The sequence below is a fragment of the Caretta caretta genome, chromosome 2 (assembly GCF_965140235.1).
Source record: "Caretta caretta isolate rCarCar2 chromosome 2, rCarCar1.hap1, whole genome shotgun sequence".
NCBI classification, from domain to species: Eukaryota; Metazoa; Chordata; order Testudines; family Cheloniidae; genus Caretta; species Caretta caretta.
This window is the reverse complement of record NC_134207.1, coordinates 189,132,243-189,155,677: the sequence shown is the minus strand read 5'-3', so window position 1 is coordinate 189,155,677 and position 23,435 is coordinate 189,132,243. Positions and strand designations below refer to the sequence as shown.

The following is a 23,435-nucleotide window of genomic DNA, read 5'->3' as shown; positions in this document are numbered from 1 at the left end:
TAAGGGTATAATCTTACCTTCAGTGTCCTAGGATGGCCCAGGAAGGTAGAGGGGCGAGGTGAGCTTAACTGATCTTTCCTATTTCTAATGTTGATGCATGGCTGAAAGGTCTCCATGTATATAAAAAGAAAAAAATATCAACATGCAAACAAGCCACACACAAAAACAGCATTGGGGTGTATTAAACTTAGCCTATGAGTGAGTACTATTAGGCCATTACCACTGCCTTCCAGGCATAACTTGATGTACAGGGAAACAATTCTGGAATATGTGTGATGGTCCTTATTTACAACAGCAACACTCTATGTTCAACAGTGCCAATGGAAGCTCACAAAGGGAGCATGACCAAGATTGATCATTGGCCATCAGGCCCCAGCAGTCGCTGACCACAGATCTGTCACGTTAGCAGTCTTCATAAAGCAAAGTAGCCTGGAAGAGGTCCAGAACCAGATTGTCTCATTATGACTCAAGCTGAAAAGCCACCAATACTTTTTTGTATTTAACCGTCCCTAGAAAGGTTCAGCCTAGAATTAGTCAGCATAGTGGCAGCCAAGGTAGGTTTCGTGAGCAGGGGCCAATGTGAGAAACACATGGACTGCTCCTCTCAAGTGAAGTATTTTATTTTCCCCATCAGTAGAGCTCCGTGACTTCTGTGGGGGCCAGTATGGCTGACCCCAGGGCCGCCCAAGCAGCTGGTTCTGGGGCCAGCTGCTCAGGTGGCCCCGGGGCTGGGCACATCAGCCACTGCTGGAGGGGCTCTGCAACCAGCTGTTCTGGCGGCCCCGCAGCCAGCCGCATCGGCCGCTGCTCAGGCAATCCCCGGGGCTAGCTGCCAGGAGCCTCCCAAGCAGTGGCCGGCGCAGCTGGCCCAGGGGACTGCCTGAGCAGTGGTCTCTGGGCGGCCGGTGCAGCCGCTCTCAGCAGCCCCCAGTAGCAGCAGCCCCCGGCTTCCCCCCAGCAGTGACCCCCTTAAGATTTAGTCAAGGGTATTCACAGCCCCTGAATTTTTGTGCATTGCCCGAGACTCTTACTAAAAATACCCTTGACCAAACCCTAGCCTTACTCATCAGTAATGAAACGATCCAGCTCCTCTGGGACCTACACCGGCCCTGATGAGCAAGGACACCTCTTTCAACAGGACGAGAGCTGGTTGGAACGATCTCAGCTCAAACGCAGGTCGAGCCGCTGCAGCAGCAGGAGGCGGCAGGCCCCGATGGCTCGGATGTGACTGGTCGTAGCGGCGCGCGCGACGAAGCCCGGCGGACTCTCTCCCGCGCACGTGCCCAGTCAGGCAGTTACTCCAGCCTCGCTCCCACAGCCGGCTGTGGCGCGTGCGCAGAGTAGTGCAGGGGCGGGAGCAGCGGACGCCCCCTCCCCAGACAAGGAAGCTCGGAGCGGGAGCGCTGTGCAGCCAGCAGGCGGGGCGGGGCGGGCCGGGCCGTCACGTGACGTGAGCTCGCCAGAGACCCGGAAGAGCCGCCGGGCTGGGGTCGCGCTGCGATGCGGGCCGGCTGGGGCGCCGCGCACTCGGCCGCGGCCGGCCTGTTGGGGGCGCTGGCCGCCTGCTCCGCTAAACTGGCTCTGGGCGCCGGTTACCTGCGGGAGGCGTGTGCCGCAGCGGCCGGAGGGGAGGAGGCGGCCGCCGGCGCCTGTGTCTGGGTAAGAGCCGGGCAGTTGCTCCCGGCCTTGGCTGGCCACTGAGCGCCGCTTCCCCCATCGGGGGCGGCGGCGCGGGGAGGCGGAGAAACCAGCCCCTGCGTGATCTGCCCTGGAAGAGACGCGCAGTCCGTGCCCGAGCCGGTCTCCCCCCGCCCGGCCCCCAGGAGCCCCGGCACAGCTGTAGTTGCTCTCCCGGCTGCCCAGAGCCACGCCGGCGCGCACCCGTCCCGGCGCCGTCAGCCCCGAGCCCCTCGCCCTTCCTTGTGCCTCGGGGGAGCTCAGGCAGAGCTCCGATAAAATGTGAACATGCTCCACCGACCCTTGGGTATGGCTTTGTCAGGAGCAGGGTAATATCCAAAGGTGCTGGCTGGGCAGCCTTCCCCTTGGGAGTACGTAAATACCTGTCCCCTCTCCTGTGGATGTGCTTAGGGGTAAAGTTTTTCCATTAAAAGGACAGGCCATATTTTGGATGAAGCTGTGAGCCATCCTTTCAGAGAGAAAAGAAGGACATGGCAAGACCCTTCAGTGTGCACCCTGTGTCCTATATTGCTGCCCCTAGCAGTTCTATTCTGTGTCCCTCTTCCCTTGTGAAAACGAAACTGACAAGAATTTAAGTCCCAGAGCTTGGCTACACTTGCAGATGTAGAGCGCAGTGCGTTAAACCTGCCTTCTGAGAGTGCAGCAGGGAATGCGCTGCAGTGTGTCCACACTGACAAGCGCACTGGCCTGGCCACATTTGTGGCACTTGCAGTGGCATTGGGAATGGTGCATTATGGGTAGCTATCCCATGGAGCCCCTCTTCCCATTCTGGCGCTGTGGCTTGTGGAAAGGGGACGGGGAGTGTGGGGCATTCTGGGTCCTGTCCCAACGCCCTGTGATGCATCGGTTTGCATCCCAGCATTCCCTTTGCTTCCATCCACATTTGGCGCCATCTTTCAACGTTTTTTGTATTGCGCGCTCTGTTTTCCCTTTCGGTCTGCGGGAATGGATCCTGAAGTGCTGAGGAGTCTCACCAGTATGTCACATTTGGCAGTCGAGTTATTCCTTATCATCCAAAGTGACAGTGAGGACTCTGACGATGACATTGACTCGAGTAACGCTTATGATGCAAGTTTGCTTGTAGCATTCACGGACATGCTCACCACCGTGGATCGCCACTTTTGGGGTCGGGAAACAAGCACTGAGTGGTGGGATCACATCGTCATGCGAGTCTGGGGTGACGAGCAGTGGCTGCAGAACTTTCGGATGAGAAAAGCCACTTTTATGGGACTGTGTGAGGAGCTCGCCCCCACCCTGCGGCGCAAGGACACGAGACTGAGAGCTGCCCTGCCAGTGGAGAATCGGGTGGCTATTGCAATCTGGAAGCTGGCAACTCCAGACAGCTACCGATCGGTCACTAACCAATTTGGAATGTGAAAGTCGACCGTTGGAAACGTGTTGATGCAAGTTTGAAGGGCCATTAATCACATCCTGGTCAGAAGAACCATGACTCTGGGTAACGTGCATGACATTGTGGCTGACTTTGCACAAATGTGTTTCCCTAACTGCGGAGGGGCGGAAGTTACTAGATCGCAGGCCCTAGATCTCATGGGAGACTTCAATCACCCTGATATCTGCTGGGAGAGCAATTCAGCAGTGCACAGACAATCCAGGAAGTTTTCGGAAAGTGTAGGGGACAATTTCCTAGTGCAAGTGCTAGAGAAACCAACTAGGGGCAGAGCTCTTCTTGACCTGCTGCTCACAAACCGGGAACAATTAGTAGGGGAAGCAAAAGTGGATGGGAACCTGGGAGGCAGTGACCATGAGATGGTTGAGTTCAGGATCCTGACACAGGGAAGAAAGGAGAGCAGCAGAATACGGACCCTGGACTTCAGAAAAGCAGACTTTGACTCCCTCAGGGAACTGATGGGCAGGACCCCTGGGAGAATAACATGAGGGGGAGAGCTGATTGTATTTTAAAGAACCCTTTTTGAGGTTACAGGGACAAACCATCCCGATGTGTAGAAAGAATAGTAAATATGGCAGGCGACCAGCTTGGCTTAACAGTGAAATCCTTGCTGATCTTAAACACAAAGAAGAAGCTTACAAGAAGTGGAAGATTGGATAAATGACCAGGGAAGAGTATAAAAATATTGCTCGGGGATGCAGGAGTGAAATCAGCAAGGCCAAATCACACCTGGAGTTGCTGCTAGCAAGAGATGTTAAGAGTAACAAGAAGGGTTTCTTCAGGTATGTTAGCAACAAGAAGAAAGTGAAGAAAAGCGTGGGCCCCTTACTGAATGAGGGAGGCAACCTAGTGACAGAGGATGTGGAAAAAGCTAATGTACTCAATGCTTTTTTTGCCTCTGTCTTCACAAACAAGGTCAGCTCCCAGACTGCTGCACTGGGCAGCACAGCATGGGGAGGAGGTGACCAGTCCTCTGTGGAGAAAGAAGTGGTTCGGAACTATTTAGAAAAGCTGGACGAGCACAAGTCCATGGGGCCGGATGCGCTTCATCCGAGAGTGCTAAAGGAGTTGGCGGATGTGATTGCAGAGCCATTGGCCATTATCTTTGAAAACTCATGGCGATCGGGGGAAGTCCCGGACGACTGGAAAAAGGCTAATGTAGTGCCCATCTTTAAAAAAGGGAAGAAGGAGGATCCTGGGAACTACAGGTGAGTCAGCCTCACCTCAGTCCCTGGAAAAATCATAGAGCAGGTCCTCAAGGAATCAATTCTGAAGCACTTAGAGGAGAGGAAGGTGATCAGGAACAGTCAGCATGGATTCACCAAGGGCAAGTCATGCCTGACTAATCTAATTGCCTTATATGACGAGATAACGGGCTCTGTGGATGAAGGGAAAGCAGTGGACGTGTTGTTCCTTGACTTTAGCAAAGCTTTTGACACTGTCTCCCACAGTATTCTTGCCAGCAAGTTAAAGAAGTATGGGCTGGATGAATGGACTATAAGGTGGATAGAAAGTTGGCTAGATTGTCGGGCTCAACGGGTAGTGATCAATGGCTCCATGTCTAGTTGGCAGCCGGTATCAAGTGGAATGCCCCAAGGGTCAGTCCTGGGGCCGGTTTTGTTCAATATCTTCATAAATGATCTGGAGGATGGTGTGGATTGCACCCTCAGCAAGTTTGCAGATGACACTAAACTGGGAGGAGAGGTAGATACGCTGGAGGGTAGGGATAGGATACAGAGGGCCCTAGACAAATTAGAGGGTTGGGCCAAAAGAAATTTGATGAGGTTCAACAAGGACAAGTGCAGAGTCCTGCACTTAGGAGGGAAGAATCCCACGCACCACTACAGACTAGGGACCGAATGGCTCGGCAGCAGTTCTGCAGAAAAGGACCTAGGGGTTACAGAGGACGAGAAGCTGGATATGAGTCAGCAGTGTGCCCTTGTTGCCAAGAAGGCCAATGGCATTTTGGGAAGTATAAGTAGGGGTATTGCTAGCAGATGGAGAGATGTGATCATTCCCCTCTATTTGACATTGGTGAGGCCTCATCTGGAGTACTGTGTCCAGTTTTGGGCCCCACACTACAAGAAGGATGTGGAAAAATTGGAGAGAGTCTGGCGGAGGGCAACAAAAATGATTAGGGGACTGGAACGCATGACTTATGAGGAGAGGCTGAGGGAACTGGGATTGTTTAGTCTGCAGAAGAGAAGAATGAGGGGGGATTTGATAGTTGCTGTCAACTACCTGAAAGGGGGTTCCAAAGAGGATGGATCTAGACTGTTCTTAGTAGTAGGAGATGACAGAATAAGGAGTAATGGTCTCAAGTTGCAGTGGGGGCAGTTTAGGTTGGATATTAGGAAAAACTTTTTCACTAGGAGGGTGGTGAAACACTGGAATGCATTACCTAGGGAGGTGGTGGAATCTCCTTCCTTAGAAGTTTTTAAGGTCAGGCTTGACAAAGCCCTGGCTGGGATGATTTAGTTGGGGATTGGCCCTGCTTGATTGGTCAGGCAGGGGGTTGGACTAGATGACCTCCTGAGGTCCCTTCCAACGCTGATAGTCTGATTCTATGATAGATGGCATGCATATTTCAATTCTGGCACCCCCCCTGCCTGACCTCAGAGTACGTTAGTCGGAAGGAGTATTTCTCAATGGTTCTCCAGGCGCTTGTGGATCACCGTGGGCGTTTCATTGACTTTAACGCAGGCTGGCCTGGAAAGGTGCATGACGCATGCATCTTTCGGAACACTGGCCTGTTCAGGAAGCTGCAAGCCGGGACCTTTTTTCCAGACCAGAAGATCACCGTAGGGGAAGTCGAAATGCCCATTGTGATCCTTGGAGACCCAGCTTACCTTTAATGCTGTGACTCATGAAACCCTACACAGGGAGCCTTGACAGCAGCAAGGAGCAGTTCAACAACTGGCTGAGCCAGTGCAGAATGACTCCTCCTGTATATTCCTGATATTGCGTCACCTAGGGACGGGGCCTAATGCAAAAAAGAATTAAGTGTTTTCACCAATAGTGAAGTGTTTACACCCACACTCGTGGGAGTGAGAGCTATAGACAAAAGCTATGGCCTACAGCAAGAGAGATGGATAGCCCTGGGATAGTTGCTGTAATCATTGTATTTCTAAATAATGTGGTCATCCCTCTCTCTACTAAAGCTTTGTAATACATTCAAATCGTTATCATAAGTTCACAGGATTCCTTCATGTACCCACTCTGAAACCACTGGCTGTGGAGTTGTTCCTTCAGCTGTTATGGCTTTTCTTCTCATGGTTTGTATCTTTGTGACAGAAAATAAATTGCTTATTTGATTCTTTGCCGCAAATATCTCCAATGGCTGGTGATGCACCACTAGATGGGGAGGGCTCTGAGTTACTACAGAGAATTCTTTCCCACATGTCTGGCTGGTGGATCTTGCCCACATGCGCAGGATCTAACTGATTGCCATATTTGGGGTTGGGAAGGAATTTTTCCCCGGGTCTGTTTGGCAGAGACCCGGAGGGGATTGGGGGTTCGCCTTCCTTTGAAGCATGGGTCACTGGCAGGTCTAAACTAGTGTAAATGGTGGATTCTCTGTAACTTGAAGTCTTGAAATCATGATTTGAGGACTTCAGTAACTCAGCCAGAGGTTAGGGGTCTGTGACAGGAATGCGTGGGTGAGGTTCTGTGGCCTGCAGTGTGCAGGTCAGACTAGATGATCATGGTGGTCCCTTCTGACCTTAAAGTCTCTGAGGTCCCTCTTAGATGTAGCATCCCTGCACCGATTCCTCAGGAATGCCTGGGTGGTTTTCCTCTTAGATGAATGCCAAAATCATTCCTTAACATGCTATACTGTAACTCAGCAATTCATAGCGCAATGTCGTTGTAGTTAACAGGAGACTGACAAATGCAGAGCAGTAACTGTGAATATAAAGCCAATAAATAGGATCAAAAGTTTCTGGTGCCATTTTTGATAAAACTGTACAAGGGAGGAAGCTAGCGTGATATGGGAAATGGCTGCAGTCCAACCCAGAATGATCTTATTTGTAGCCTTATTCCATAATTTTTCATGTAATTGGTGGATATTATTGCACTTCAAAATAAACAGGAAACATTTGTTCTCTTGCTAAGAGCTTTCTCTTCTCCTTCCAGTTCTTTTTCTCTTTCCTTTTCCTTTCGTTAAAAAAAAAACTAGATGCAGTTATTGATTTCCATCATGCCTCGCCTCAGATTCTGTGTTTAACTTTGTTCAGTGGTCAAAGGTCTTTGCTGTTTTACATTTTGATTTCCTATTTTAGTTACCACAATGTTTACAAACAGAAGTATGTATCACGTCTGGTTTGGATTTGCATACGCATACAGTAAAAGATTATTTCTGATTTAAATCAAGAGGTGAGGCTGCAGGTGTAGGCAATATGAAAAACCACATGGGGAGAATTGTTTAGTCACGTAGCAAACATTATCGACAGATCCAAAATTGTACTTGCTGGATTACAAATGCCAAGAGACCACAATTATTTTGCATCACGTAAATAATGAGCAACTATGTATGATGAGGTTAGTGAAGTTTTTAAAGCACACACCGAAAGCTATGAAGAAGGGGCTAGCACAAAGGGAAGCAAATTCAGCATCGTCAGGCCCACCCCAGCACTCACTGACCCAGGACACAGCAGGAGAAACCCCAAGAGGCAGTTGGTGTCTGAACACAATCACCCCTTGTGACAAGGCTCACCAAAGAAGTGGTGCGTATGGAGTGGGAGGACTCACCCCGTTAAGGACTTCGAGGGAGGGAATTTCAAATGTGCTCAGCCTTAGCCTAACTTGGCGTCCGTTGAAGTCAAGGGAGCTTTACCACTAACTTCAGTGGGAACAGAGTTAGGCCAATGCTGAGTCTTCTCAAAATCTCACCCTAGTCCCCTACAGTCAGCCCACTGGAGGACACAGTATAAACAATGGAGCACAGGTATAAACTGGCTCACTGGGGTTGAGTAGACATGACCAGTGTGCAGTATGCAAAGACCTGCTGTAAAGTCAAATCAGGGCCTGTGGCAGGGCAGGGGTAAACCCCTTTAAGGCCCTGCCAAAATGCTGCCTGCAGCCTGCTCTCCGGCCAGGGGTACGAGACACAGGTATTCAGGAGGGAGCCCAGCTGCAAGCCCTAATGAGGGCTGGCTCAGAGGAACATGCTGAGCTAAGTACTGACAGCTGGGCTGAGGCATGAGAGGGTATTGCTGTCTCCTTACCAAAGAAGGAAGCCTCAAAAACCAGGAGACCCTGGGGAGGGTCTGTGGGTCACTAGCTGTTGGGGGATCTGGGAACTGCACAAACACTGTAAATAAAGACACTTGGACAATCCAGCAAAAGAAGGCATGGAAGATTCTTTATTATACCAGCCTAAACACAGGGCGCAGGCTCAAGAGGGAGGAATCATAGAATCAGAATATGAGGGTTGGAAGGGACCTCAGGAGGTCATCTAGTCCAACTCCCTGCTCAAAGCAGGACCAATCCCCAATTTTTGCCCCAGATCCCTAAATGGCCCCCTCAGGGATTGAACTCACCACCCTGGGTTTAGCAGGCCAATGCTCAAACCACTGAGCTATCCCTCCCCCAGGAAGCCTGCGGATACCCTGTGGCAGGGCCCTAATAAGAAAAACTTGTAGAATTAAGCCAGTCTCTGAATTTGCTATGTGGGCCATTGTCTTTAATCTTGACCACGAGGTATTGTGTGCTTCACAAAATCCAATTGCCTCCCCAGGCTAGCAGGAAACAGTTTGTCCCTACCATGAACATAGGCCTCCTCCTGGGCCTTGCTATTTAAGGCACCTGAGCATGAGGCAAAGAGCAGTTAATCCCCATGGAGAAGGCAACACCTTCCAAGTGTGTTTGTTCAAAGGCTCATACACCAATATCAATTGAAGATTGATTTCTTTTAGGTATTTAGTTGTGTCTAGCACAAGGTATATACCATGAAGGCTTGGCCATTAATCTAGCGCACAGGAAAAAACTGGTTTTTTCTGCCCTCATGCACTCATGGGATGTTTGCAGGGCTTTTTTGCCACTGCAGTTTCCTCCCTCACCTCTCTATATTCTTACTTCAAGGACATAACATACAGCAGATTAGGGCATGAAACCCAGGTATATTAATGGGGGAAGTGGGAGATTTGCAAATAATATAAGGTTCTTAAATAAAACAAAACTGCAGCCTTTTTCCAGACCGAGGCCCTGATCCTACAACAAGCCATGCACAGAGAGACGGGCCTGTCCACCCAGAGCTCATGGCAGGATCACACCCTGGGTTTTATTTCTAATCACACCCGCAGGTTCATTTTGTCTTAGAAACTTGCTAGTGTTGGAAGGTGCTTGAATTTAGCAGTCGCCGGATTGCACTTGGATGTTTGCCTTGTAGCGCAGAGATCTCTCTCTGGTGGGTCTGCTCTCCCTGGAGTGTGCAGAACCATTTACAACACAACTTTGTTCTCTCAAATGCCTCTCAGCAGAAACGTGATTTGCCTCTGCTCTAATGTCTCCTGCAGATACTGTGTCAGAATAGCTAGCAGAAGGGTTGTAAGGAGCAATGGTTTGATCCTGAATTGGTTTCTATCTGATTTTCATATCATGCTTTGGACGGATTCTGGATCAAATTCAGCCTTTCTTAAACAAGCACAACTCCAGGGTTCAATGCGCTCTCTTAGGCCAGGACTGAATTCGGCCCATTCTGTGCCGCAGGAAATAAGTGGTTTAGACGCATTGAAGCCTGAATCGGAGGGCTTTCTAGATTGTTTTGTTTTCCTTAGCAGTATAGGACCGTTCGTGTTTTCCATACGTTTTGTAGTCTGAGCTAGCCAGAGGGGCTGGATTTTATCGCATAATCTATCAGTGAGTCATTCTCCATCTGTGATTGTTACATCCACATTCCAGTTGCTTCCTTCTGTGGTGGCATTAGTTGTCCCCTGCAATTTAGTATGTTCTTTTACTTATTTGTTTAGTTTGAGACACACAATTATATGCGGCTCATTTCCCTTTTCTATTTTAATGTAAGGTAAAGTGGGGAGTTATTCTAGTGGTCATGAAAAGTGCTGACTGACAGCCACAAAGGTAGAAGTCCTCGTGTAGTACAGCACTACAGGTAGTGGCAGTGTAAGATCCCCTACAACCACGCCTCCGCAGTATTGCTCTGCAGGATCCACTGCTAGCAAGGCAGAAGTTCACTCTGCAGGACCATTCATCCTTTTGGCCATTCTGCTGAGGACTCAGGTTGTGGGGGAGATTTGGTGGAGCGGCCATCTGTTCTCTAGGAATTGTGGAAGACCAGCTCATTTCAGATTGGTAACTGAGCAAATGGCCAGAAGGTAACAATTCATACGCAGGTTTCAGAGTAGCAGCTGTGTTAGTCTGTATCTGCAAAAAGAAAAGGAGTACTTGTGGCACCTTAGAGACTAACCAATTTATTTGAGCATAAGCTTTCATGAGGTGAATGCCCTCATGAAAGCTTATGCTCAAATAAATTTGTTAGTCTCTAAGGTGCCACAAGTACTCCTTTAATTTATACTCGGTATAGGCCTGAACTGACCTGATTTCCTGAACAGCTGCTGAATACTGCTGATTCCCATGAACAATCCACTGAGCTATCTAGTCTCCTAACAGCTTTCTCTTCCTTCTTTATCACTTGAGCAACAGCGGCAAAGAACAAGCACCTCCATATGCCAACATCCCACTGCCTCTGCTCCAGTGACACCCCCCCCCCACACCCACATACAGCAGCAACTGGCAGATGGGCACAGGCACTCAGTTTCCTTTCTTCTCCTCTCAGCCCAGAACAGTCAATCCGGGGACTGAGATTTTGAAGAACTTTGGCCTCTGGTTCCTCTTTGGTAGCCTGAAGCTCAAAGGCTGAGAGCAGGTCTCTCAGATAATGCATTTCTAAGGGATATTCCAGCAAGGATAGATCCATTTCTGAGGGAATTTTCCTCCATGAAGCAGTCTCCAGTTCACCCCACCCCACCCGAGGAACTAGAGTCTGATCACAAGATAAAGAACATGTGGAGCTTGGATGCAGTTGGAGGGTACGTACTTCTCCAGGGTCTAGGCCAAGGAAATTGAGAAACAGAAGCTCCAAGTCTGCTCAGAAGCTCAACATCTCCTACAGCAGAGGTGGGAAAACTATGGCCCGGGGCCACATCCGGCCCGTGGGACTGTCCTGCCCGGCCCCTGCCCCGCTGTGCCACACCGCCGTGTGGGCAGTGAGGCTGCAAGCTCCTGCCACTCTGAGCGACATGGTAAGGGGGCGGTGGCGGCGTGCACGCAGCAGTGCTACAGTTGGGGGCGGGGGGTCCTGGGGGGCAGTCAGGGGACAGGGAGCAGATTGGATAGGGCGGTCAGGGGGCGGGAAACGGGGGGTTGGAAAGGGCGTGGGAGTCCCAGGGGGGCCTGTCAGGGGGTGGAAGTGTGGATAGGTCTAAGCAGTCAGGGTACAGGGAACGGGGGGGTTGGATAGGGGGTAGGATCCCGGGGGGGGGAGTGGTTTGGGTTGGGGGGTCCCAGGAGGGGGCAGTCAGGGAAGTGGGAGGGGGCGAATAGGAGGCAGGGGCCAGGCTGTTCGGGAGGCACAGCCTTCCCTACCCGGCCGCAGTGGTGAGCTGGAGCCGGTTCGCTAGAACCAGTTGTTAAATTTAGAAGCCCTTTTAGAACCGGTTGTTCTGCGAGGGACAACCGGTTCTAAAAGAGCTTCTAAATTTAACCGGCCCAAAGTGGCACCTTAGGTGCCGACTCCACAGGTGCTCCAGTCCTGGAGCACCCAAGGGGAAAATTTGGTGGGTGCAGAGCACCCACCGGCAGCTCCCCGCCGCACCCCCGGCCCCAGCTCACCTCACCTCCGCTCCGCCTCCTCCCCTGAACACACCGCCCCACTCTGCTTCGCCGCCCCCCCAGGCTTCCTGCGAATCAGCTGTTCGCGCGGGAAGCCGAGGCGGGCTGAGAAGCAGGAGGCAGCTTCCCACTCAGGCCCAGGGAGGTAGAGCGGAGGTGAGCTCGGGGGGGGGGGCGGGGGGCACGAGTCGGGCCACCCATGCTGCAGCAGGTAACCCGGGGTGGGGGGCGCGCAGGGGAACTACTCACCTCCGCCACCGTCGGCCTGAGCGGGAAGCTGTGGCCTGCTTCTCAGTCCTCCCCGGCTTCCCGCCGAACAGCTGATCGCGGGAAGCGGGGGTGGGACGGGGGCAGAGAAGCAGAGCGGGGCGGTGGGTTCAAGGGAGGAGGCAGAGGTGAGCTGGGGCCAGGCGCGGGGTGGGGAGCTGCCGATGGGTGCTCTGCACCCACCAAATTTTCCCCGTGGGTGCTCCAGCCCCGGAGCACCCAGGGAGTCAGCACCTAAGGCGCCACTTTTGATGTGATCAGTGGCGGGAGTGACAGCTCCCCCTGCTCCCCCCAGCTACGCTTCCCCGCCCCTAGGAGCCAGAGGGACCTGCCGGATGCTTCCTGGGAGCTGCCCCAGGTAAGCACCGCCGGGACTCCCCACCTCGTCCTCCGGCAGGTGCCTCTGGCTCTTAGGGGTGAGGTGGGTACCCACTATGGTGGGCCACGAGACCCTCCTGCCCGGTTCTGGGGGCAGTCAGGGGCCAGGGGAGGGGGGTTGATGGGTCAGGAGTCCTGGGCGGGGGGCATCAAGGAACGCCGGGGGTTTGGATGGGGCAGGAGTCCTGGGTGGCGGGGGTGCACAACGACCCCCTCGTGGGGTGAGGAGGGAACCTGTTGTTAAGATTTTGGCAGCTCATCACTATCCGGCCCTCCATACAGTTTCGCACCCTGATGTGGCCCTCGGGCCAAAAAGTTTGCCCACCCCTGTCCTACAGGGTTATGTGCTCCATCAAATGCTTTTGAAGCTAATAGGAGTTGAGGGTGCTTGGTTTCTTGTAGGATCAAGCACTTACTGAGGGATTCTCCTTCATTCAGTGGTAGGTGGTAAACAGAAGAGCAACCGTTCTGTTTTTCCCACTTGTGTCTTTTTGTTTTTCCCCTCCAGATTTTCTTTCTTTTGTGGTGTGGAAAAAAACAGGGCATCCTCTGATGTATCATCCATTTAAAATGTCAGAACAGTCTTCATAATTTGCCTCCTTTTTATACAGCATATTGGCAAATGTAGAAACACAACAGTTGAGATTTCACAAAATAATGTTTGTAATTCAGGTCCAGGCCATTTCACAGTTTGTGACATTTTATTTTGCATAAAGTGTTTGCAAAATAATTGGGAGAGTCAACTATCAGTGAAAAAAATCTGTATTTCCACCTCCCCCTTCTGCAGTTACATGTGGTGCTCCGAGTAGGATGTGTCGGTCTGGTGTTTGCGTGCAATGCTGTCATGTGGACCTTCTTTGCAAAAGCCCTGCACTACTCCTCTTCCTCAGCGACTGCCACAGTGACAACAACAGCCTCCAACTTCATCTCTTCGGTGAGTAGAACTGACGTCATAGATTTGAAGGCCAGAAGGGACCTCTGTGACATTGGAATTGCCAGCCTGGATCAGACCCCCAAGGGTCCATCTAGGCTAGTATTCTAACTGAGACCAGCACCAGATACTCCTAGGGTGACCAGACAGCAAATGTGAAAAATCAGGACAGGGGCTGGGGGGTAATAGGAGCCCATATAAGAAAAAGACCCAAAAATCAGGACTGTCCCTATAAAATCGGGACATCTGGTCACCCTAGATACTCCAGAGGAAAATGTAAGAACTCCAGATTAGGCAGATGTGGGATAATCACACCAAGGATCATCTAGTCTGATCTTCTACATGACACAGGCCATAGAATTTCTCCTAGTAATTTCTGTAGGGGAATTATTCTTCCCTACTACATAACCGAACGCTATCTTGCTCAATAGCTAGTGGTTGGTTTAGTGTTTATCATAATTTTCTGATAGGTGGAAACAGACTGGCTTTGTCACTGTGCATGCTTAAGACCTGGAGAGGAGAGACACTGTGAAGGTTTCGCTTTTACTTTGCATCACTCTTTACCAAGCCCCAAGCCAAAACCATGATGCATTTAGGAATATGGGGTGTTTTACACTTGTCCCTGCTTACCTGTAACTCTTCAACTGATATATTAATCTCTTTTTCCCTTCTTTAGATAACTCTTGTTGAGTTTTTAGCACTATGGGCTTGGTCCAAAGTCCAGTGAAGTCTTTCCGTTGACTTCAGTGAACTTTAGATCAGTCCCCTTGTTTCCAGAAAGATATTGATCATAGAAAATATTCAGAGATTACTGAGGAGACCAGCAAAAAAGATCAGGGTCTGCAGCATTGATTTGCAAGGAAGGTTTAAAACCGCTCATTTGGCCAAGAGATGACTTAAATACGAGAGGTGACATCCTGGGCACACTGAACTTGATGGGAATTTTGCCAAGGAGAGAGAAAGGAATTTAGGGACTATAAGTAAGAGTAATGGGATAAAATTAAGAAAAGGAAAATTAAAGTCAAATATGAAGAAGATATTCCCATCTTAATCTGCAGAATAGTGTTTCAGGGTAGTCTCATCCCTTGGGACATTTAAGAGAAGGCTTGGAAGGATCAGTAAATGTCCGTAAACGTCAATTTTGCCATACACACACAAACCACTGAAATATATTTCCATCAGGGATCATTCAAATTTACAGCTGGGCAAAGTAAGAAGAATGTTGCTTGAGAACATATTTAAAGTTTGATGTAAAGATATTTATTTTGTATATTTTGACGTGATGTTGACAGTTGTGTGTTTTAATGATTATAAAGCTTTAGCTGTTTGAATCTCAACGTCTATTGTCATTAAATAATTGTCTTGACACCCCATAATTTCCCACAGCTGTGAATATGTAAATTGGGGGGGGGGGATTGCTTAAAAGTCAACATTATCTGTCAGAATTATTAAAAAAACTCAAAAATCAGCATCTGCCAAGTCTTTCTTTTGTACTGGGCTGGACAAAGCAACAGGGATCAATCCTGTATTGGCTTTACAGTGGATTGGATGACCTGGTAGGTCTTTTCCAACTTTAACTCCCGTGATTCTAAGTAGCAGCGGATGTTCCTGTTGGTGCGGTTGGAGTAGTTTTGTTAGGCAGGCTTTATACTAAGAATCACGGGTCAGATCATCTAGTGGTATAATTCAGTGTACACACCAGCTGAGGATCTGCCCCAGGTTTTGTACTGGAGAAGATTTCTTTGCAACTCTGCCTTGTGAATGTATTTCTCTTTCCTTCCCTCAGGCTTTCCTGGGCAGGCTGCTCTTTGGAGAGACTCGTGCACTCTTGTGGTGGGTAGGAATCAGCGTGACACTCTGTGGACTCCTGCTGCTGCACACAGCTTCACCTCAGACAGAACAGCAGCAGTTTGAAAAGAAGGACAAATAACCTAAACCTGCTGGGTTAGTTTCTATGTCAACAATCTAATAACAAAATCAGCCTTTGGGCCTTTATGCTGTAAGTGGGTGATGCTCCACAGACTTGCTCCTTGGATGATTCTCCTTGGAATGTTGCTGTCATGGTTACAGGGCGAACTGTGCTTCGATTTCTTTTTTTTTAACTCCCTCCCCTTAAGTGACAGCCTGACTTCCTGCTCCTCACTCCGGGTGGAACCATGCAGTCCAACCAGTCTGGCTCTGAGTGTCAGACTCCTTGTTTCCCAATCACGTGTACCAAGGCCCAGCTGAGTTAGGCATCTGTAAGCCTTTTCGCTCTGGGGACCTGCGACCAGCAAAGTGGTTAAAAGTGACTCAAAACAGCTTCTTCAACACAATGCATTATGTATTCATTCCCACAGAGCAAAGAGTACAAACATTAAAAGGCTACATGCAGATTTCCCTTTAGCCTAAGCCTTAATCTTTCCTTGCCAGCTTTCATGTGTCTCAGCCAGCCCTCTTGTTTCTGTCTACACTTGTGAGAAGCTGACTGCCCCTGCTGCAATTGCTGTGTCTCTGTGTCCCCTTGCCAGTCTGTCAGCTCTCACTGACACTCCCAGGGCAGCCTCTCGCCACTCCTATGGCCCTCACCCTTTTCTAGGCCTAGGGTCTTCTAATGGTTTAGTATCCTCCTTTTGATCCTTGGCTTAGCCTTAGGAAGAACAATCCACTCTAGCCTGGCTGGAGTCTGGTAGGGGTTATTCCCCCAATAAACAGCTTCTCCATTGCTTCTTCAGGACCCTCATCTATGTTATTGTGTTACCTTTCCTGCTTGGATCCTCTAACAACCCTTTTGCTCTAACTCCATGGTAAGTGACCCATCATAAACACACACAGCCGTGCATTGTATTTATAGAAAATAGTACAGCTATTTCCCGGTTACAGTGTCTGTTTAGAACCTCAGAGACTGTGACAACAGGGCTGGATTAAGGTGAACTAAAGCATTTGTACTGTACCATGAAGTAGAACAACACAGAAACTGTTTCATTTCTGTACACTGGTGGCACCTAGCACTATGTTCTTGGTAAATAATATATGCTACAGTGTTGCCAGGTGGATATTCAAGGAGTCAGATGCGAACTCTTGTCTCTCCAAGCTAATGGTGCAATTCTTGTTTTACATTTCAGCAAGGCAAAGGTGGGATATGGCGTATCGAATCATTGGCCCGAACTCTGCTCCTGTTCATTCTTATGTAAACTCTTTGACGTCGCTAGGGTTGCGTGGATGTACTGGAAAGCAAGATTTGGCTAAGAGTCTGTAGAGATGGAAAAGACCTGTCAATTCATCTGCTGCAGTCTGTTCACTGACTGGGGTGGATTGTTCCCCTGTCTAGTTCTAAATGTCCCAAACAATGGGTGTTCCACCGCTTTCCTTAGAGGCTCATCACAGGATACCTCACTGCTAGGAAGTTTTTTCTATATCTTTAGCCTAAATATTACTTGCATCCTACTAGCCCCAGTCATATCTCTGTCCTATTCAACACACTAGAAAAAATTCCTCCCCCTCCTGGGTGTTTACATTCGTCATGTATTTATAGCCCGTTATCATGACTCCTCCATTTTGTCAATGCTTAACCGAGTTCCGTGCATTGAAATCTTTCCTCATAAACCAATCCCACTAGACTCCACATCAGTTTTGTTGTTGAATTTCCTCAAATGTGTCAATACTGTATCTGTCCCATAAGGTGCCCTGATCGGAGTACGATATTCCTGGTGTAGTGATATCAGAGCCTTATGGACCATGACTGTTTTTCTTTTTCTATGACAATAGAGCTGTTTGGGGTTTTGGAAAGAGTGTTAAATGTTAACAGTGGTGTCCTTTTACGTTTTCTATGAGTCGATAAGTTTACTTTGCCACTGGAGTGGATTGCATACAGGTCAGAAACAAACAAAAAAATGGAAAACAAAACGATGAAATGGGGAAACTTGGGGTCCTTAGTATTTCTGTAAATATTTATAGGCTCGTAAGAGCCAGAGCAAAAGGACCATCGTGTCTATGCTCCCTGTAAGGGCTGGCCATAATCCTTCAGAAAGGAAGGAGTCAATGGAAAGTCAGAGGAGTCACTGGAGTCAGGGGAAAGACTTTGCGTATGGGATATTAAATTGATACTGCACCTGCCCTTTGGCAGAGTATCTGGACCAAAATTCTGCACTCAGTTATACCAGTGTAAATCTAAAGAAACTTCACTGACCTCCATAGTTAGTTTGGATTCATGCCAGTATTGCTGAGTATAGACTTTGGTCCTCTAGGTTTCTGAATGTGTATAGGTTCAGTACATCACATTCTGCAGAAAGTGTGACTTATAAGGTACGTATATTCTTTTTTCACCACATCTTTTATGAAGGCAATTTTAACAATAATCCTAATTCAAAGAAACAAAGGTACAAAAGGATTTGCACCTCTGTGCTGGATATTTCATCAGTTTGTTCTGGGATCACCAGTTCATCAGTATTTCCTTGTAACTATGGGAACTGAGGCCTTTAGCCATAATTTTAACATTCTGCATGTTCATAAGAGATGGGAGGCACCACTTTGGCCAAACATTAGGGTTACCAAGTTTATCTAAAAAGAAAAGGAGTACTTGTGGCACCTTAGAGACTAACCAATTTATTTGAGCATGAGCTGTAGCTCACGAAAGCTCATGCTCAAATAAATTGGTTAGTCTCTAAGGTGCCACAAGTACTCCTTTTCTTTTTGCGAATACAGACTAACACGGCTGTTCCTCTGAAACAAGTTTATCTAGTCTTCTAGATCTGCAAGTGATCATACCAACTCTAAAAATATATCCTGCTAGTCTTGAGAGGCCCATCTGTAATGAACATTTAAAATGATTTTGGTTGACGTCCGCAAATTCAGAGAGCCAGTTCTCATCCAGGGCCCATCTGAGTCACCTGCATTATCAGAACCCTGGCCAGTGAGTATCTTTGGCTTGTCACCACTGGCAAATCTGCTCAATATCTGCCAGACGTGTAAAGGTAACCTGCAAAGGCGGGGTGCAGGTGGACGTTACGCTTGCACCATTTGTCTCTTCTTGCTGGTGTCTAAAATAGGCTTGATTTGGTTTGGTTTTGTCTTTTAAATGTTTTTTGGGTGTGTGTGCTTTTTTCAGTGTGTTTTTCACATTGGAAATTCAGGTCTTGTGTAACCTGAAGACTCTCTTGATAACTGCAGAGCTAACAGGATTCTGACAAACAGAGTCCTAGGAAGTAGAAACCGACTGGCTGAGGGGGGAGACGATTCTTGTTTGCTTACATTGGTTCAAAGCTATTGAATGGAGTAGGTTCAACCTATTTAATTCAGACATGCGGAGAACATGGGAATTGCCGGGCTGGTCAGACCACTGCTGGCTCCAAAAGGGGCCAGCACCAGCTGTGTCAGAAGTTGTAAGAACTGAGCAGTAGGCAGATGTAAAGAATGGGAAGATGGCAAAAGGCTGTTTGCGAAAGTTTCGGCACTTCTGTCCTTTCCGCTGAAGGCTGAAAAAAGCTGCCTCTCCATATTTCTGAGCCATCCAAGAAGTTCTCCAGCAAGAGCCAGGAAGGCAAGACTTGGCATTCCTCAAATTTCTAAGAAAATCACAATTATGGAAAAAGCTTGTTTACGGAAAACAAACCTTCTTGTGCCTTCATACATCATAAAGAAGTAAAATAAGAACATACCCAGTGTATATCCCTTTGTGTGCCACCTTTACAGTATTATGTATTCTCAGTCAGCTGTACGCTGTAGCCACCTTATTAAGAAGTTCAGGAGAAGACCCAGAGTGTTAAAATTAGAGAGGTGTTTATCTTTACAAAGCCTTAACCCTCAGGTTGCCAGAGGCGCTTGGCACCTCTGTCCTATGGCATTCATGTGGCTGGCAGCCATCCCTTCCTCTCAGGAGAACTATGCAGCATTGTTCTTTGGTTCCTTTAGCACCGAGTGTCCGTTTATCGAATAAGAAACAAAAAGTGTAGTTTCTGATACATCCAGATAAAGAAATTGAAAGCCAAGACTGACACGCTGGGTCAGATCCTCAAGGAGCCACACTGATTTACACCACTTGAGAATCTTCGCCTCTTCTCCTTAACTCACAACTGCCCTGCAGAAAGGGGAGGAGTTATTGTTCACATTAAATTGATCCCTTTGTTTGTTTGTCAACTCACTGGTTGACAGAATTAGAAAACAAAGAGGAGAAATAACTGGACTATGATCAAGAGGGAAGGAGGTTTAATATAATATATATTTAATATATATAGGTTTAATATAACAGTTGCCCTTTAACTAGTGGTGCAAGTAAGCTGGTACGGTCAGGACGCCATACCATTTATTGCTGGAATGCCATACTGGAAAGACACATTTTCAAGAATGAATCATAGAATCTCAGGGTTGGAAGGGACCCCTGAAGGTCATCTAGTCCAACCCCCTGCTCGAAGCAGGACCAATTCCCAGTTAAATCATCCCAGCCAGGGCTTTGTCAAGCCTGACCTTAAAAACCTCTAAGGAAGGAGATTCTACCACCTCCCTAGGTAATGCATTCCAGTGTTTCACCACCCTCTTAGTGAAAAAGTTTTTCCTAATATCCAATCTAAACCTCCCCCACTGCAACTTGAGACCATTACTCCTCGTTCTGTCATCTGCTACCATTGAGAACAGTCTAGAGCCATCCTCTTTGGAACCCCCTTTCAGGTAGTTGAAAGCAGCTATCAAATCCCCCCTCATTCTTCTCTTCTTCAGGCTAAACAATCCCAGCTCCCTCAGCCTCTCCTCATAAGTCATGTGTTCTAGACCCCTAATCATTTTTGTTGCCCTTCGCTGGACTCTCTCCAATTTATCCACATCCTTTTTGTATTGTGGGGCCCAAAACTGGACACAGTACTCCAGATGAGGCCTCACCAATGTCGAATAGAGGGGAACGATCACGTCCCTCGATCTGCTCGCTATGCCCCTACTTATACATCCCAAAATGCCATTGGCCTTCTTGGCAACAAGGGCACACTGCTGACTCATATCCAGCTTCTCGTCCACTGTCACCCCTAGGTCCTTTTCCGCAGAACTGCTGCCTAGCCATTCGGTCCCTAGTCTGTAGCGGTGCATTGGATTCTTCCATCCTAAGTGCAGGACCCTGCACTTATCCTTATTGAACCTCATCAGATTTCTTTTGGCCCAATCCTCCAATTTGTCTAGGTCCTTCTGTATCCTATCCCTCCCCTCCAGCGTATCTACCACTCCTCCCAGTTTAGTATCATCCGCAAATTTGCTGAGAGTGCAATCCACACCATCCTCCAGATCATTTATGAAGATATTGAACAAAACCGGCCCCAGGACCGACCCTTGGGGCACTCCACTTGATACCGGCTGCCAACTAGACATGGAGCCATTGATCACTACCCGTTGAGCCCGACACTCTAGCCAGCTTTCTATCCACCTTATAGTGCATTCATCCAGCCCATACTTCCTTAACTTGCTGACAAGAATACTGTGGGAGACCGTGTCAAAAGCTTTGCTAAAGTCAAGAAACAGTACATCCACTGCTTTCCCTTCATCCACAGAACCAGTAATCTCATCATAAAAGGCGATTAGATTAGTCAGGCATGACCTTCCCTTGGTGAATCCATGCTGGCTGTTCCTGATCACTTTCCTCTCATGCAAGTGCTTCAGGATTGATTCTCTGAGGACCTGCTCCATGATTTTTCCAGTACCGAAAATGAATGAATTGTAGAGCCCTGCACAGACACAAATTTATACCCGGGGATGTGGATATCTGCAGATAGAAATCTGTATCTGCTGAACTGCAGGGCTCTCCTGGGAACCACAGCGGCCAAAGAAGAAGAATGTGGGGCCGCCGCCCCCAGGAGCCAGCGCGCCACGGCGGCAGCCCCTCTAGCACGGCTGTACCGCTCCAAGCCCTTCCACGCAACCGCATCTCCTGTCTGCGGTCTGTACAGCCCCGCTGGAAGACAGGGCTGGGGGCGGTACAGCCACACCGCAGGAGCTGGCGGCATGGGGCACTGGCTCCTGGAATGGCGTCCCCACTCCTGCTCCTTTTGCCACTGATTTCTATCTGCAGATATCCGCATCCCCAGGTATAAATTTTGTGTCTGTGCAGGGCTCTAGTCACGGAACATTTTTGTGAGCGGGGTCAGGGGCCGGTACTGTACCAGTAAGAGTTAAACTCTACTTGCACCACTGCCTTTAACATGTTTGTTAGTGCCTGGGGAAAGAGAGTGAATGGTGATGTGCTAAAATTTGGGAATGAGGCTGAATTTTTTAGGTTACTCAAGGCTAGAAGCAGGTGTTAGCTTCAGAAGGACCAAACAAAACTAGACAAAGTGATGAGAAATGACATTCCATGCAGATAAGGGCAAACTCAGAAGAAACAATCAGTATTCCTTCACATTGTGACCACTCTGAAAACAGATTTGAGTCCTCGTTTGTACAGAGCCGAGCACAATGGGGTCCTGGTCCATGATGAGGGCTCCTCGGCATTATGATAATACAAAAAATAAAAAAGGTGCCTTCTACTGCTATAATTCTTCCCCTTCCCCTGTGAGAATAGCTGTACCTGTATAAAGGACCTTTATACGAAGGTAGCAGGATCTATACCGCTGGGGTTGTACTGCTTTAACTAGACTGAGAGAGGTTTTAAAAGTGCAGCTTTCTAGTGTGGACTAGCCAAAATTGTTCGGCTGTTTTCTGAAAGAGAGGCTGTAGTGCAAGACCTGATGGTTGCAAAGCTTAGGCTCAGCCTGATCTTTATCAGTTGCTGTTTCACAGCCAACCCACAGATACTGGGCTGCTCACCCATTTGAGTCTAGCCTCCCTGGACTTGACTAGCCATAGTGTTACTCTGAATGCAGCTGCTGGGAAGCAGGGAGGGGAGAGAGAGTTGGTGTTTGAGAACACAACAGAACACTAACCTACAGTCCTACTAACACCTGGCATTTAGAGAGTGTTCTCCTTTTGCTTTGCTGTGCTAACCGAGCAGTGAGTAGTCTGTTATAGTATTGATTCAGTTCTTAGAGAAATAATAATCAATTACTTTCAGATCCTGTAAAGGAATGTGTAATTCTGTTCTGGTTTCCAAGTACGTTTAATAATCCTGATATTTTTTGTTCTCAGTGCACAGTGATTAAGGAAGAGTGCTTGCTGAATAGTAATAATAGGTCAGGCTTGACTCAGAAGCACTGAAAATATTGTATCATTTATACCAGGCATCAGAAGTCTTCAGGAATCTGCTTCTGAATGATGAGGTATTATTGGTATTGATATTGCATTAGTGCACAGAGGCCCCGCTCTGGGATCAGCACTGTACACATTCATAATAAAAAAGATGTCCCAGCCCCAAAGAGTTTATAATTTAAGTATGAGACAAGGCACAGAAGGCGGAAGTAACAAATGGGAAGGCGGACAAGGTAACAGTGAAACTATCGTGATTGGTGTGGTAAGCAGCAGTCACAGCGTGCCCACTGTCTAAAAAAACATCACATTTTTTACTATAAATATTGCAAATCTATTCATGCAATGTCTAGATTGTTTTCATTGAAAGCAAACAAAGAAACTTGCTAACCACTGAATCAGCTCCTATACGTTCCATATTTCAGTGTAGTACCCTGTTTTGCAGCTTCTGATGGCTCATGGCCATGTGTTTCTTAATCTAGGAGTTAGGCTGGTTGAGTGACTTTTTTTCTTTTTCACTACACTCCTACGTCACAGAACTTGAGACCATTGATAGCTTTCCACTCTGAGTTACTGGGCCAGATTCTGATCTGTTACACCAATGGGACTCTGGGTAGATTTTTTCCAGATTTTCCACGTTACTGAAATCACAGTTTGTTGTACTGCCAGTAAGTGCAAATACCATCGCCCTGAGCCTGCAGAGATGTACGAAGGTGTGTAATTTTACACTCATGAACAATCCAGTCAAATTCAATGGGACTGTTCACCTACATA

The 23,435-nt window shown here is 48.2% G+C and overlaps 2 protein-coding genes across 4 annotated transcripts in view; both read left to right on the top strand.

Moving 5' to 3' along the window:
- The first annotated feature begins 1,459 nt into the window (after window positions 1-1,459).
- Window positions 1,460-17,133, top strand: TMEM42 (transmembrane protein 42). 3 transcript variants are annotated; one of them, XM_048838865.2, is made up of 4 exons: window positions 1,460-1,659; window positions 13,386-13,532; window positions 15,316-15,473; window positions 16,634-17,133. In XM_048838865.2, exons 1-3 carry the CDS (start codon window positions 1,501-1,503, stop codon window positions 15,457-15,459), a joined length of 450 nt encoding a protein of 149 aa, XP_048694822.1. In that variant the 5' UTR covers window positions 1,460-1,500; the 3' UTR covers window positions 15,460-15,473; window positions 16,634-17,133. The 3 variants fall into 3 exon arrangements, with proteins under 3 accessions (XP_048694822.1, XP_074981780.1, XP_048694821.1); XM_075125679.1 differs by lacking the exon at window positions 16,634-17,133 and adding an exon at window positions 16,244-16,566; XM_048838864.2 differs by lacking the exon at window positions 16,634-17,133 and having other exon boundaries at window positions 15,316-15,914.
- The window catches only part of TGM4 (transglutaminase 4), a 50,681-nt gene continuing 43,498 nt past the window's right edge, over window positions 16,253-23,435 (top strand). The window contains exon 1 of the mRNA XM_048838851.2: window positions 16,253-16,315. The gene's annotated coding sequence lies outside the window, so the exon portion shown is untranslated. The remainder of the gene's footprint in view (window positions 16,316-23,435) is intronic.